At 38.3% G+C, this 14,563-nt stretch overlaps 1 protein-coding gene across 1 annotated transcript; it reads right to left on the reverse strand.

Annotated features, from left to right (window-relative positions):
- Nucleotides 1–8,814: 8,814 nt before the first annotated feature.
- On the reverse strand, nt 8,815–14,563 carry ak1 (adenylate kinase 1). The gene is made up of 7 exons (XM_075455332.1): nt 14,454–14,563; nt 10,508–10,545; nt 9,827–9,862; nt 9,551–9,714; nt 9,271–9,387; nt 8,989–9,180; nt 8,815–8,898 (listed from the first exon to the last, which is right to left on the reverse strand). The coding sequence occupies exons 2-7, from the start codon at nt 10,512–10,514 to the stop codon at nt 8,830–8,832; spliced, it is 585 nt and encodes a 194-aa protein (XP_075311447.1). The 5' UTR covers nt 10,515–10,545; nt 14,454–14,563; the 3' UTR covers nt 8,815–8,829.

Raw genomic sequence — 14,563 nt, forward strand, 5'->3', positions numbered from 1 at the left:
GGGAAGCAGTGACACACATGGATTTAAACCTTATTCACTTGTTAAAGAGTAGAGTTTTTAGACTGGGAATTTCTACAGAGGACATAGACTCATGTCCTTGAGTCACAACATTTGTATTTGGCAATATCAGAACTTCAGTCATCTGTATTAGTAATATCCTTACACTGTTATCGCAAATATCTCATCAGATTCCTATTTGGATCAATGAAAAGTCAGAACCTTTACCTGTAATAAAGTGCCATATGGTACTTATTTCTAAAGTACATGTGGGAGAAGTCTGTTTTTTGTTTTTTATTTTCTTATACATTTTAGTTGGATTAGTTCCATATTAAAACAAAAAAACAATATCAATCAAATGAGTTGGAGTGAGTGGATTATGTTTCAGGCGCGGTTTCATTAGCACATATTGCGGAGCTCTTTGGAATGATTAAAACCACATACTTATTGAGTTTATGTTGAGTCTGTGTAATGATGCCCTCCTGTTGTGACCTCATATGTTGCATTGTAAGAAGAGTAAAAAAACGGGTTCAGGTTTTTTTTCCAGGTCCTCAACTAAAGTCAGCCCTGAGCTGATACTATGACTTCATTATGCTTGAACTTGAGCTAATCTTAGTGTTTGTTCATGGATCATCTGTGTTCCATCGTATCTCTTCTCAAACACACTATAGTGCCCATATCCCATAAAATCTTGTCATTTGCAAATTAGTTTTCCGAAGCATTTTCAGTGTCATTACAATGCTATTACAGGAAATTACACACCTATTAGTGGTTAAAGGTCTTTACTATCCATTGTATATACTTACACAACTGATGCCTATTTCAAAGATAATAGCTAGTCCATTTGTGAAAATTAGTTGCCAGGTATTGCAGGTGCTATTTCCATGTGTGCAATTTTCTACAACGGCCTCACAATTCTGTGGCTTTCCTTTTAGAGAAAAGAAAAACTAAGCCAAGATAACTATTTTTCAATGTTACTTCCAACAGTGAGGAAAGTACAAACTAATTGAAGAAAAAAATATGTCTGAATTCATATGCGTCGCACACAGAGAAATGAGAAAATAAGAATTGGTTTAGAACATGGATCTATTAAATTCAAAAGACAGATAGGTGTAGAACTGGAGTGAACACATTTTGATTTTACAATAATAATAACACGGGTAACATGGAAAATCATTTTACTCTTTTCAAGAGTCCCAGTAAGGCATGATGGTGCGGCAGTCATTTTCCCTGCACACATTCAAACACAATTCCCTACTGCAGTACATGAATAGTAAAGGTATAGATCCTAACCGTATATATTTTATACCCCCATCCATATATTAAACCAAACCTAGTGATTTAAAGTCAAATCTTATCCTAACCATGCATTCTTAACTACTAACTCTAACTATTCATGAGTGACATGTAGGTAGGAATGTGAGGAATCACGAGAGAGGGGGAACAGGGGAAGAAAAATAAAAGGATTGTTTGAAAAGGAGGGTTGGTTTTTTGAGGTGCTGGTGTAAGCATTTGCGACTGAGTAAACAAACCTGGACGTTGAAAGCTAAATGTGGAACGTGGACATGATGTTGTATGTCAGTGATGAACTTTATCGTGTAGCAAGACACATCAAGACATGAGTTGCCTCTCTGTGTGGAAATAAGTAAAGAAAATCAATTTTTGAGAATCATTTTGAAAATGCAACGTTTTTGTCCAATGGACCAACATAGCTATATCATAGTCTATCATGAGATTGGATTGGAAAAGACCAATGTATTCTAATAGAGATTGGATCGTGAATAAGAACTTAAAGTACTCTTGCTTCAGGAATTACATTACAATTTAGGGGGTGAAATCTAATTGAATACATTAATAGAACCATGAACGCGATTTTCAGCTGTAATATTTTTGCAAACAATCCCTTGCACACAATAACTAACTGATGTCTGGAATCATGGGCATCACAAAAGAATGGGTTTCCTCCTGTGTGATGCTTTGCCAGCTCTTTACGTCAGTTGTTTGTTTCTGGTTCTTTCAGAATTTAGCTTTCTCTCTTCAACAAGAGTAAGGCAGTTCAGCCATGCTGAGATCAGACATCTGACTCGGCTTTTCAGAATGTTCCACTTAACCTTCAAGAGCTTAAGGGTTTCCTTTCCATCATGTTTGGGGTCACTATCTATCTGTACTCTGAAGTGTCATCCAATCAGCTTTGCTGTGTTTGACTCTGTGTTTAGAATGCAAGCAGACAGTGTATGCACTTGAGAAATCATACCGCTGTGTGTGTCGTATCATCAATAAATAATAGCATCCCAGTGCCATTGGAACCCATGCAATTCAGCTGTGTGACAGATGATGACAGATGATGCTTCAGATCATGAAGAGTTACATCTTTCGCTCTTATTTTCATCTGTCCAAAGAGTGCTGTTTCAGAACCGGTCTTTAGCTTTTAAGGGTTTTAGGTAGTCTAATCTAGGCTTTCTGTTCTTGGATGGATGGCAAATGGTTTGCATGATTTGTGCTTTGAAGTGATTTATCCTCTCCTAAAGCCCCTTCTTGCTCTGATTGACTTGTTTTGTTTTTGCAGACAAGAGCAAGGATGACTTCTTTTTATATCAAAGTGATGACTCCTTTGGCCATGTTTGCATTAAGACACAAAGTTTTTTGTGTCTTTTTTCAAATTTAGTAAATAACACTAATTATTTATTGTTTTCATCTGTCGTGTCTCAAAAAATGTCTTCATAAAGTAGAGTTATCACACAACTGAGTTGTTAACTGAGACTGTTAACTGAGAGTCCTGGTGAAGGTCGAAAAAGCTTCACGCAAATTGTACTTGCATCTATTTAATCCATTCATTTAATTTTATATTAAATATTTAAATAGCTTGTTATCAATTGCCTAATTTATCTTGGTAAAACCCAAAACTGAGAGAAGCTTGAGGTTCCCATGGAACATCGTTTTTTCTCTGGCTGCTGCACCATCACAAAGAAAGAGTCGCAGAGTAGACAAAACATCCTTTCTATAGCAAACAGACTCAGAGGAGTCATCCTCCCTTTAACTCTCCACACAAAGCCTATTGGGCAGAGGAGAAAATCCAAGGAAAAGACAAACAGACACACTTCAACAATGCAACAAAAGTATATAAATAAGTACAGCATCTGGCAGCTATGTTTTTCTCTGTCTTCCTCCTCTCTGCTTTGGCTCCACTTGCGTGTTGAGTGTTTGAAGTGTCAGTGGTAGCACACTTAACAGAAGTAAATCAGTATTTTTATTCAAATATATTACTATTCTAATATGTATCGCCTTTTCCATACACATGCTTATACATAAGCAATGCAAGGAACATGCTAACTTCCACCTTGGAGGAAATACTTGCTGTTGGAGGACAAAGAAAATCAATTACAGCTGATTATAATTAGTACATGTCCTGAAGGTTACATTTTCGGCCTGCAAATCAACCGTGAAGGTTTTGATTTGAACTAGGTTGTCCTTCAACACACAAATCAGTTTTTATTAGTGTCAGAAATGTATTATTAAAAGGTCATTATCCATTTGAATGTATTTACGTTTGAGTTCAAATTTTACATGTGTAAGATGGTGTCAACTCAAGCTCATCTATAGCCCTTTACATATGTCTAGTTCGAGGTGGGACAGACTCTGTTGCACCTCAACATTCTATTTTTAAAGCAAGGAAGCGGAAAGGGGCCTTCAAAGTCGATGCATCTCTCAGAGCTATACTTACCAGTAATAAATAACTTAATAGTGTGTAAGGGAGAGCGAGCATGGTCAAAGACACCACTTTTGGTCAGTTCATTTCTATGGTTTCAGTTCACAATGAAAATCCTCTCTGGGCACTTTACAAAGAGAGTAAACAAGTTTGATGCCCCAGACAATGAAGCTGTCAACACTCCTCTGATTTCACGACACCAAAATGCTTCTTGAAAGCACAAGCTGATAACCACCTCTGTTAGGCCAGTACTAGCGTGTGAAGAGGTGTTACTTCTTTATTGAGTTGTAGCATGATCATATGAAAAGGGCACATGACTGCAGATCAAGTTTTAGGTGACAAATTGGACTCTGTGCTAAAAAAAAGCTGAAGTTAAGTTGAGATTAATGTATACTTCTATAGACTATTATTTAGTAGATAAGGAATATGTTGCAGTTGGTATTGACATCCACACTAGCCATGAGCGGAGCAGTTCAGGATGCAAGATGCAAGATTATTGTTTTTTTTCTTATGTTGTAGTTGGCATACACATCAGTGGTTACCCAAGACATGCTTCTACCGTGGCACTCTGCTTCAGTAGCATTCCTTTTTACTGGTGCCTGCCCCCCCAACTTTCCGCCCCCTCACAGTGAGTAGTTTTTCAATAACAGGAAACAATCGGCCATCGTCTTTCATCACAAGTTGACGTTAGTTCCCGCACGGTGCCACTGGGTCTCTTTGCTGCCAGCCAGCCAGCCAGCCAGCCAGTCAGCATGCTGCAGTCCATAGCGAAGTAGAGACTGCATAAAGTGTATGTGTCGGCTTCCTCATTTCCTTATCGTCCTCCAAGGGGGGATCTGGCACTAGGCCTTGGTGATATTGTAGACTGATACAAGATGAACAGAAACCTATGATCATTACAAAGTCGTTTAATGCACATCTTCAGTCCTCTCAGGGAGGGAAATGACAAGGCTCTCATGATATAATAGTCTCATTTGCAAAGTCCTATCTCATTTTGAATGTAATTCAAGACTCTTTTCAAGATTCAAGTGGACCTAGGTTTCAGTTAATTGACTGATCCCAATTCATTCTAGTCATAAAATCACAAGTAACTGTCTTTCACATTCTACTCCCAGATTATTCTTGTGGTTATGACTGACTGATTATCCAGATGACTCCCCTGAGACAATGAATGTCCACATCACTAACTATCTCAACTAAGCCAAAAGATGTAAATTCATGGTGGGGAAAGGAGCTATGTTGCACTGTATTTCTGTTATTTTGACCAAAGAATGTCACATACATTTCATACAGAACTTAAGAAATTGTGTTATCTTGTGAAAAAAAGACCATAATATGTCTTCTTTAACTGGTATGAAAGTAACTGTTAAGCTCTCATTTATGGTAATAAACAGTTCTGAGTTTATCAGTTCTTTCAATTGCCCTTATCTTCCTTTACGTTTCATGAAGAATTCAGAAACATGCTGTATGCTCAGTTTCTCAAACTGTTTGCATACTTTTCATTTTGTCAATGCTGATTGTGGGTTTTTTGTCACCATTGTGTGAATGCTGAATCAGGATTCACACTTTTGTAATCCTGTTTCTTTTTATTGTGTGAATGCAGATTCAGCAGTATATATCTACCAATTTCAACATTTCAATTCTTCTTCTTCTACTACACATCTATGTTTGCTGCAAAAACAAAATGCCACAATGCAGTCTCAATCCCAAAATCTCCCATTCCTGAGATGGTTAGTGATACAATAGTGTTACTCTATTAAAAATCCCACATAGCATGTTATTGGAAGTATAAACTGATTGTTCCTCTTAGAATTATTTATAAGCAGGCTGCTTATCTATGGGTGAAAATGATCTCAATTATTTAGGTGTTTTGTGACACTCTGAAATTCATCATCTTTATTATCTGTTTGATAAAAGTAAAAATCTACTGAGACGATGAACTTCTATTAATTGTCACTCATCTTCACCTTCTCTATACGACCTGTAAGTCTCGTTTCATTGTTTTGTGTGGTTCTTATTTATTTGGGTAGTTTTAATTTTATGGCCACATTTAAGTTTATATCTAAGTTGATCTAAGCCAATCTCTTGCAATCAACAAACAAACTAAGTTTGACTCTAGTGGACCATTACTTGATGAAAGTGTCAATTTTTATTGTCCTAATTGAAAATTGGATTTTAGGACATGAAGTATACCCACTATGATGTCACCATGTTGGTTGGCAGCTGAAAGAAATCTTAGATTTTTGGAGTCTATTGGATAATTTACATGCGCACAAACTACCCTGCACATACTGAGGTAGAATTTTAAGTTTTGATATCACTCAAAAGGAATAATTGAACCTTTTTTACACAACTGAAAAAAAACCTACTAACATTTGGCTTTTTAAGTGTGATGGAGAAAGTATTCAATCAGTATTCAGTCACATGTCAAATGACTCAGTAGTTATCAAGGGTATTTATCACCTTAGATTTAGTTCAGCATTTGTGAGAACGCAACAACCAAGTGCAATTTTCCCCTAAGGATACTTTTCTCGGGGCTGCTAGAGTGACCACAGCCAGTTTCTCTTTGTAGTTATACACGTTTAACAACTGGAACATCTTATAAGGAAGCTCTGAAGCAAACAGTTAAAACTCATGAACAGTTGAACTGTTGATTAGAAGATGATGTGGTTTCACACTCCCACTTTGGCATTTTCTGGTGAAAAAAAATAGAAATATAACATGTTCCTTGGTATTAATGGTATCATCCCTTTTTAAACCAAATCTTATTACTTACTTATTCTGTGCATGACCTACATGGTGCTTTGCCTTTTTAACTGGCTGTGTTGGCAGTAAAATGCTAGTGTGGAATGACAAGTCACTGCTTCTCTAACAGTGTATTTTATTTTTGATTTCATTTTATTTTGCTCTGTTGTCTTTTTGTTTTAATGTCTCGTTTTTGCTTGTTCCTTTGTAAAGCGTCTTTGAGCATTCGGAAAAGTGCTATATAAAACTTATATATTATTATTATTATTATTATTATTATTATTATTATTATTATTATTATTAAATCAGCTCTTCACACTGTGGTGTTAAATGAAACATGAAAAGCTGAAAATGCATAGACAATACACAGGATGTCTTTTGGGTGATGTGCCATTTGTATGCGTCCGATGGCCATGATATCTAAGCTTATCTCGACAAATCAACCATTAGTTCTGTAGTAGGTGAAAAGACAAACAAATGTGTTGATAACCTGTTGACAGATCCTACATGTTGAGCAAGTCATAACGTGTGAGGATTGCTTAGATTATCTTTCCTTACACTAACAATAGTTCAAGAAGAGGCACTCTGACTTAATTCATAAAGGTTTATCTTTGGTTTCCGACCTGCAGGTAAATTTGCACGCGTGGACACACATAAGGCGTAATAGTTCTCTCTCTCGCTAACCAAGACACAAGGCTCTTTTTCTCTCTGTGCCGTACGTGATAAATTACACAGCAACCTCCACACGTCCCCTTTGTTTTGCACCTTTTAGTAAGAACGGCATTCCTAGCATTCAAGCAGCATCCTCAATGACTTTATGAAAGTGCTTAGAGACGCCTTCTCCTGATTGACTTTCCGAAAGACGCATCCTGTCCACCTTCAGCGTCTTTTTCCCCTTCCTCATCCCCACAGAGCAAAGTCATGATCTGGGCTGTCCGTGGAGAGAAGTCCGGATACCTGCTGTAATGTTTGCTTGGCCAGCTGGAAATACATGTGTTTGTTTGAAAGAAAGAGGAGGAAGGTGAGAGGCAGAGGAAGGCCAGTTGGTCACCAAGGCCTCAAAGGAAAAATTATAATAACATTGGTGAACTATTGCTAAAGCAGGCTGTCCTGTATCCTGTTGTGTCTACATTCTCCAATGTCTTCACCATGATTAATGAATAGAAAAGCATTTGCCCCGTTGTCACCCTTTCTGTGTGTGTTTGGTCCAGGATCAGTGTCAATTTGTGTACAGATAAACTATACAGAAATAGATTTGATGGAACTGGAAAGTGCAGTTAAATGTTCAAAGACAGTAACCACCTCAGAGTTATTATCAAATAATATCAGTTCTTCATTATATAATCTTTAATTTTTTTTTTTTTTTACACATACCATTTTATAGATACCTCTGTTACATGTGTACATAGTTATGAATAGAAAAGGAACATATCTGTTCTTCAGATATATTTGAAAAAGCATGTTTGCAGTCCATGACAGTGGAAAACAGGATAAAGTTTTGTCTGTGTGCAGGTAATGTACATGTACACGTTTCCACACTTTGTCCACAGGGCGAGATGTCAATGCCACAGGAGTCATGAGGCAACAACAGAGATATCGTGTTGTGTTTTTTAGAGTCCTTCCACCTTTTTGTGTTCTTACAAAAGTCTTCACCAAAGGGAGTCATTTTCTCCCACAGAAGACACTTTTCCTGAGCATCCAGAGGAGTCTCATTTGTTGCTTGGCCTTTTCTCGCATATCTTATCAACATCACCATCTTGAAAATTTGCATAATCCCTGTCCAGTGGGGCTGACTTGGCACAACTAAGACAAAAAAATAAGCAACCAGTGCTACCTCACACTTCTCATCAATCACCTGACCAACCAAAGGAGATGAGGCGTTCTGAGATGAGTGGAGGCATTGCAGGATTAGCCATATGAAAAATATAATGTGCTCTCTGTAGATCTGTTCTAACAAACTGCCAAAAGAAAAAATTATAAAAATTTTAGCGTTATTTAAGCAAATTATGGACGTACTTTTGAGTTGTAGATACATCCACATTCATATTCTGCACAGAATTGGAGCAAGACATTTATACTACAAATGAGCCTATATACATGGAAAATAAGGGTATCTAGATGCTGAGGATTATACTTCAAGTTGATTAATTGCTTTGTTGCTTTAAACTCTGATTCTAATTGCTGGATTTGGATTAGATCTAAGGCATCCTTGATCCTCAATGATCATCTTTTCTTTCTCTCTTTTTTTTTTTAAAGCAGGTTACTCGGGACGTATATTATTATTTTTTTCTTTTTAGCAATGTTAAGGTCTTACAAAATTCACACAGAGAAAAATTCCCAAAAAGACAACAACAAGACGCAGCTCATCTAGTTATGTTGTTTTACTTCAGTGCATCAATAGCCTTGGCGACTTGACCAAAGACCTCATCCACGGGCAGCTCAGAGTCAACCTATGGATTAAAAAAAAGATAACAGAGATTTGTCACATTTAACAAACATTTCACTATTTTGTTTGACGGCAGAATAGCAGTTATACACACCTTCCTCACAATACCACGGCCTTCATAGAAGGCGATGACCGGCTCAGTTGCTTTATAATACAAGTCTAGGCGCTTCTTGATAGTCTCTTCATTATCATCAGAACGGCCGCTGGTCTCACCGCGTTTCAAGAGCCTCTTGACCATGGTTTCTCCTTTTGCGTCAACGTACAGCAGCAGGCATGGTTTGCCAATCTGAGATCAAAGAGAGTTTGATAATTGAAGCTTATGGTATTGGGAGCTGCAGGGACAATTTTTCCTCCAACATGCTGTCAATGCTCCTACCTTCTTCTCAAACTCCTCTCCCTGCTTCACCTCACGGGGGTAGCCATCAATGAGGAAGCCCTTGGAGACATCAGCCTTGGCGATCATGGCATCCTTAATCATGTCTAAGACTGTGTCCTGCAAGAAGCCACCAAACTTTCTGATCAACCTTCACTGTGATACAGCTTTTCAGACAGAATTTTTTTTTTATCTGTTTACGCTCAGGTAAAAACAGTATACGTTGTAAAAGATCAAAAGCAATTTTTCAAATGATTTGATAAATCCTAGATGTCTCTCTTACCAGGGGTACAAGTTCTCCCTTCTGCATGATGGCCTGGAGCTGCTTGCCCCTCTCAGAGCCAGAAGACACCTCGGCACGGAGCAGATCACCCGAAGACAGGTGGGTGTAGCCATACTTAGCAACTATCTTCTCGCACTGGGTGCCCTTTCCAGAGCCGGGCCCACCTAAATAAAAGAAAACAAAAAAATCAAAATTGTGTTATCAAAGAAATCGTTGCTTTTATTTGCAGTTAAATGTGCTACAGGGAAAGCATTAAGAGCAGCTCGGAGTACTCACCCACGACAAAGATGATCTTGGCATCTTTAATTTTATCTGAAATCAGCATAAACAAGAAAGGTTAGGAATCCATGCAAATGGGTGTTTTCTCCACACCAAAAAGAGATTTTTGCAACAAACCATCTTGAATGTCTTGTGAGTTGGATGTTGATGCATTTTCCATTTTTGGTAACAGACCAAACTTGGTCCAGTGGGCTCTTTTGACAGTGCTTGCTTTGGTGTAGGTTTGTATTATCACTTAAACAATGTTGACATGGCAACTGTTGCTACCTAATAATGTTATGTAGCCAGGGGTTCATAGGGAACCACAGGAGAGGATGCATGCCTAAACAATGTGCAAGAAATGAAAAACAGGGCTTATTAGATGTGTCATATCAATTTTACATGAGTATAGCATTATATAACAGAATTTGTGTTGTCACATCAGAGTGATTTAGTTCTGTATTATAATGAAATACTGTATGTAAGTGGAGGGTTCCTGTACGTGGAAAGTTGGGATTTTTAATGCATTATCAAAGCATACCAGAAGAGGGCAGTAGAGTCCATGAAAAAAACTAAAAATGCCCTCTGCTTTACTGACATTTCATTAGTTTAATTATCAAAATAAATATCAACAGGTTCCACTGCGATAATCATCAGCAATAAAGCGGTGATAACTTCTCTGAAGCATGTGTTAATTACCTGCCATTGTGTTGCGTCTGTAGAGTGTCTTTCTTCAACTGGAGGACAGAAAAGGACACAGAAAACTAGATAAATTCACACCTTCAAGACATGGGTTCATGTTGCAGTCACAAGAAAAAACAATATTTGTCCATGTTTTTTGTAATTTGGTAGTTTATCAAATCAACCTTGGATAAGTCATTATCAATGCAATACTGCCCCCTTGTAAAGTTTTACATAAATGTTCTATTCATTCTGATTCACCAATTTTGCTCTATTGAAAACATTCTTTATTTCTTATTATACCTGTATAATGAATATCTTTAAATCATGAATGTTATGTAACACTAAAATATGAACAGAATAATTTCATTCTGTCAAAGTAATCTGTGCATACTTCAGTTTGTGACTCATGGTGCGCTTTTCATCCCCCTCACACATCCATAAAAACATCAATGGAGATACCTTTAATGTGCATGTATAACTCAGGAAAAATTGTGGGGGGCAGTGATTGATCAGCGCTCCATTCCAAGTCGCAGCTGATGTGCCCTTGAGCAAGGCACCCAAATCCTAGAGTTACTTCCAGGGATGCTGCAACTATAGTTGTGTACTGCTCTGACTGTGTGTGCACTTTTTTGCAGCCTTTGTACTGTAATTGCTCTGTACTCCTACAGTGTGTTCACAGTTTACAGATTAGTTACAGATGGGAGTGTCAGACTTATAAACAGTAGCTGGGACATTGTGAGTAGTTAAGGTCATATGAGAGTCATTGGGATCACGTGAGTCACTGACCCACTTGCCCCACTCTGCAGGATAATAAGAGCAAAATCTGAATGTTGCGGTAGATGTACTCGAGGGCTCCTCTGGTCAAGACTCAGCGCTTAACTTGTACCCCATGGAGAGGGATAACCTTTTAAGATAGTGGTGCACACATCCTGGACAGCAAAGACAGATGGTTTGAGAGATGAGTTTAAGAGGCATTTAAATTGAATGTGAAAACTCCCCTAATGCCCCAGTTACAGTTAATGAGTCTGGATCTCCCCAGCGGTTGGTCAGAAAAGAACAAAAAAAAAAAAAAGGGGTGAAAATTCTTCAAAAACCAAAAAAGTGAAGTCCAGTCACCTTTATTCAAACTCTCGGGATTAACAGAGACTGCAACGCAACTCTGTGAGTATTTTCAGCATACCAACACTAATGCTAATAGTCCCTTAAGTACAATGTTGGCTATTGTTTTTGTTTTTAAAATGTATGTCAAGCCTCGTCAAGCCTCGACTGCTGAAAGCCAAAAACTCCCAGTGGGTACAAAGAATGTAACCTGAGCCTCAACACTTGTAAAAGATAGCCCTATTTTGTTCTCCTTTAGTGTTTAAGTGAATTCAAATATTAATCATTTGAATATACTGAAAAAATAAGCACAACCTGTTACGTTCCGGTGTCCTGGAAATAAAGAGGAGAGGCTTCTATTTGCAGCAAGTGTGGTTCGTTAATGCCTCCAACTCAGAGTGAACAACTACAGCGATTCTAGTCTCACAACAGCTGATTGGCACAGGACCGCCTATTCATTTTGTATAAATAGGACTAAAGAAAGAACATTACAACTAAATAACTTCCTGTTTACTCTTTTCTTTTCGCTAACTTAAAGACAGCAGACAGAAGAATGAGGAAGAAGGTTGGGCGTGTGCGTCCTTTGTGTGAATAGATATCTTCAAGTACCAGCTTGCCAGTGTCCCATCCTTCAAGTTGAAAAGAGCTCGGATAGTTGCTGTCATTTCATGTGGGGATTAAACATATTGGGCTATACAGCTGTTGTCCACTGATTCTTGTCAAAATGCTACATATATTCACCGTATATGGAGCAGTTAACATCAGTATCTACTATCATCTTACGGTTTTTCTTTTGGCAGTTGTGCTTGTCTCTAGATTATAGGATATACACATTACATGTGTACTGGTTGTGGTTGTCAAGTAATCTGAGCAGTTTCTGGTACGTGAAGCATTATGTGTCATGGGGCAGAAGGAGGTTTTATCAAATTACTTCCAAATGTCTTGGAATAGTCTCCAAGAAGGACCGAACATACTGAGTCCAGAAAAACATGATGATTCTTTAGGATTAGCTTTTAAAATCTTGAGTGTGATAATACAGAATAATGAAAGATGAAAATAGTAATCATTCATGAACGGGATTCTTAAAAGCTGTTTGAATTTCGTTTGTCTAAAAAGCCATTTTGTTGTTTTATTTTGGTTTGTTTCGTGATAATTCCATACCACACTTTTACCATTGCCCAGCTTTAGAAAAATTCAATAGCGGGGCTGACTTTAGATTAGATTGAACAAACCTTTGACAATGTGGCTGTTACAAAGGTGATGCAAGTTGTTTCAACATAGCTACCCTGATGAAGAGAGAAAAATAACACTTACACATTTAAGTATACACCAAAGCTGCATTCACTGCTAGTTTGTTTTCTGATTCCCATTAGCAACACGCCTCAGTTAGTGTTGGTGCTGTGTTTCAGGTGTCCAGTTTTATGTCAGCGGCCATTAACCCCATGGCCACTGTAAATGTCACTCGGAGGCAGGCATCTGAGTCAGCACGGAGCCTCTTTGGGAATCCCACTCAGGCCTATTATGGTGCTATCTTTTGGTACCATTGCTTCTTTGGCATTTCTGACATGTCAAATAAGGTGCAACTAAGACTATATGGTTTCGTGTTCCTTGGAATTACGGAAGGGATGCCAAATGTGGCATTCCTGCAGCATAAAAGTTTTAAGACGATTCCAAAGTTAATCAAATTATAGATCAGGCATGATTTGAACTGGACTTTATCCCGTGAGGATCAAATTTTCAAGACCTTTATCCACATGGCCCCCTTTAAATGTTTGAATATCATACTAAGATAATGCAACAGCCTGCAATTAGGTACAGAATGTGAAAAATATTTTAGAGAACCTGAATTATCAGTGAAGGTGCATTTAGATTAGTGAATTCAGGAATTCTTATTTTTCTCCAAAAATGCTGGACTAACCACGACTCCCACCCACCATCAGACCACCTCACATGTCCCACCCACAAGTGTTATTAAAGTTTGTTAACATGCGGCCCAGCTAAAAAAAGACCCGGTCAGTCTGCAGCTGTTAAAGGACGTCGTGTCAACCATTCTCAAAAAGCACATGGACACCAGGGCCTGTCTGATTGCTGCTGAAAGCAACTGGAGTGAAAATATAGTATTAAGTAAATTATCTGTTAGTACATTCACTCTGTATACCAAAATTACTGCGGTTACTATGGTAATCTGCAGTTTAATTTAGAGCGCTGCCCCTTTAAGAGAAAACAGGGGACGCTTTGACATCAGTGCAGTTGGAAATATTCTGTTATTTTTGTGAAATGATGGAGCATGAGAAATTTTGTTGCTAGTCACAACTCTGTGACTGTGTTGCAAAGTGGTCACTGCAATGTGCAGCATGTGCACATAAGAATCAATAACACTCGGTGATCAGCTGTTAATGACCATTATGGGGGGCTAGAAGCATTGCAATGGATTTAAATGGCTACAGAGGCTTGTGTGAAAATGACCTTTAATGTCTGGAGGTTTAATGAATAGAATGTTGAGTTTTAGTTGAAGTCGATGCAAAAAATCCGCAGTGAAATGTCACAGCAAAATGATAATTATATAATCCATTGAGCACATCACTTGAATGACACTCAAGACCACAAGCCTGTGCATTACACAGACACGTCTGATCCTCTGGAGGTGTTAACCGCTTTAAACGGTGACTCACCGTTGCCTCCAGAAACCAGAGGACAGTTTGATATTTATGCGCCGCTTATTATTCCCACTTTCCCTCCCATTAAACAACCATGCCTATTCTCCCTGTCTGCAGTCTCTCTCTGTCTGATATTCCCCTGTTCGTCACTTCCTCTAACAAAGCGAGACATAGTCACAGCCTGTTCTGCCTTCTCTTGTACTGACCTCTCTTCCAAAGTGTGGCTTTAGATCCCAGTGCAAGGGGCTGCTGTCCCTGGATCCCCGTGTTTGTGTCTGCACAGTTCCTGCTGTACGGCAGCCCTCCCTCCCCCATC

Source organism: Odontesthes bonariensis, chromosome 22, assembly GCF_027942865.1.
Source record: "Odontesthes bonariensis isolate fOdoBon6 chromosome 22, fOdoBon6.hap1, whole genome shotgun sequence".
In the NCBI taxonomy this organism is placed as follows: Eukaryota; Metazoa; Chordata; class Actinopteri; order Atheriniformes; family Atherinopsidae; genus Odontesthes; species Odontesthes bonariensis.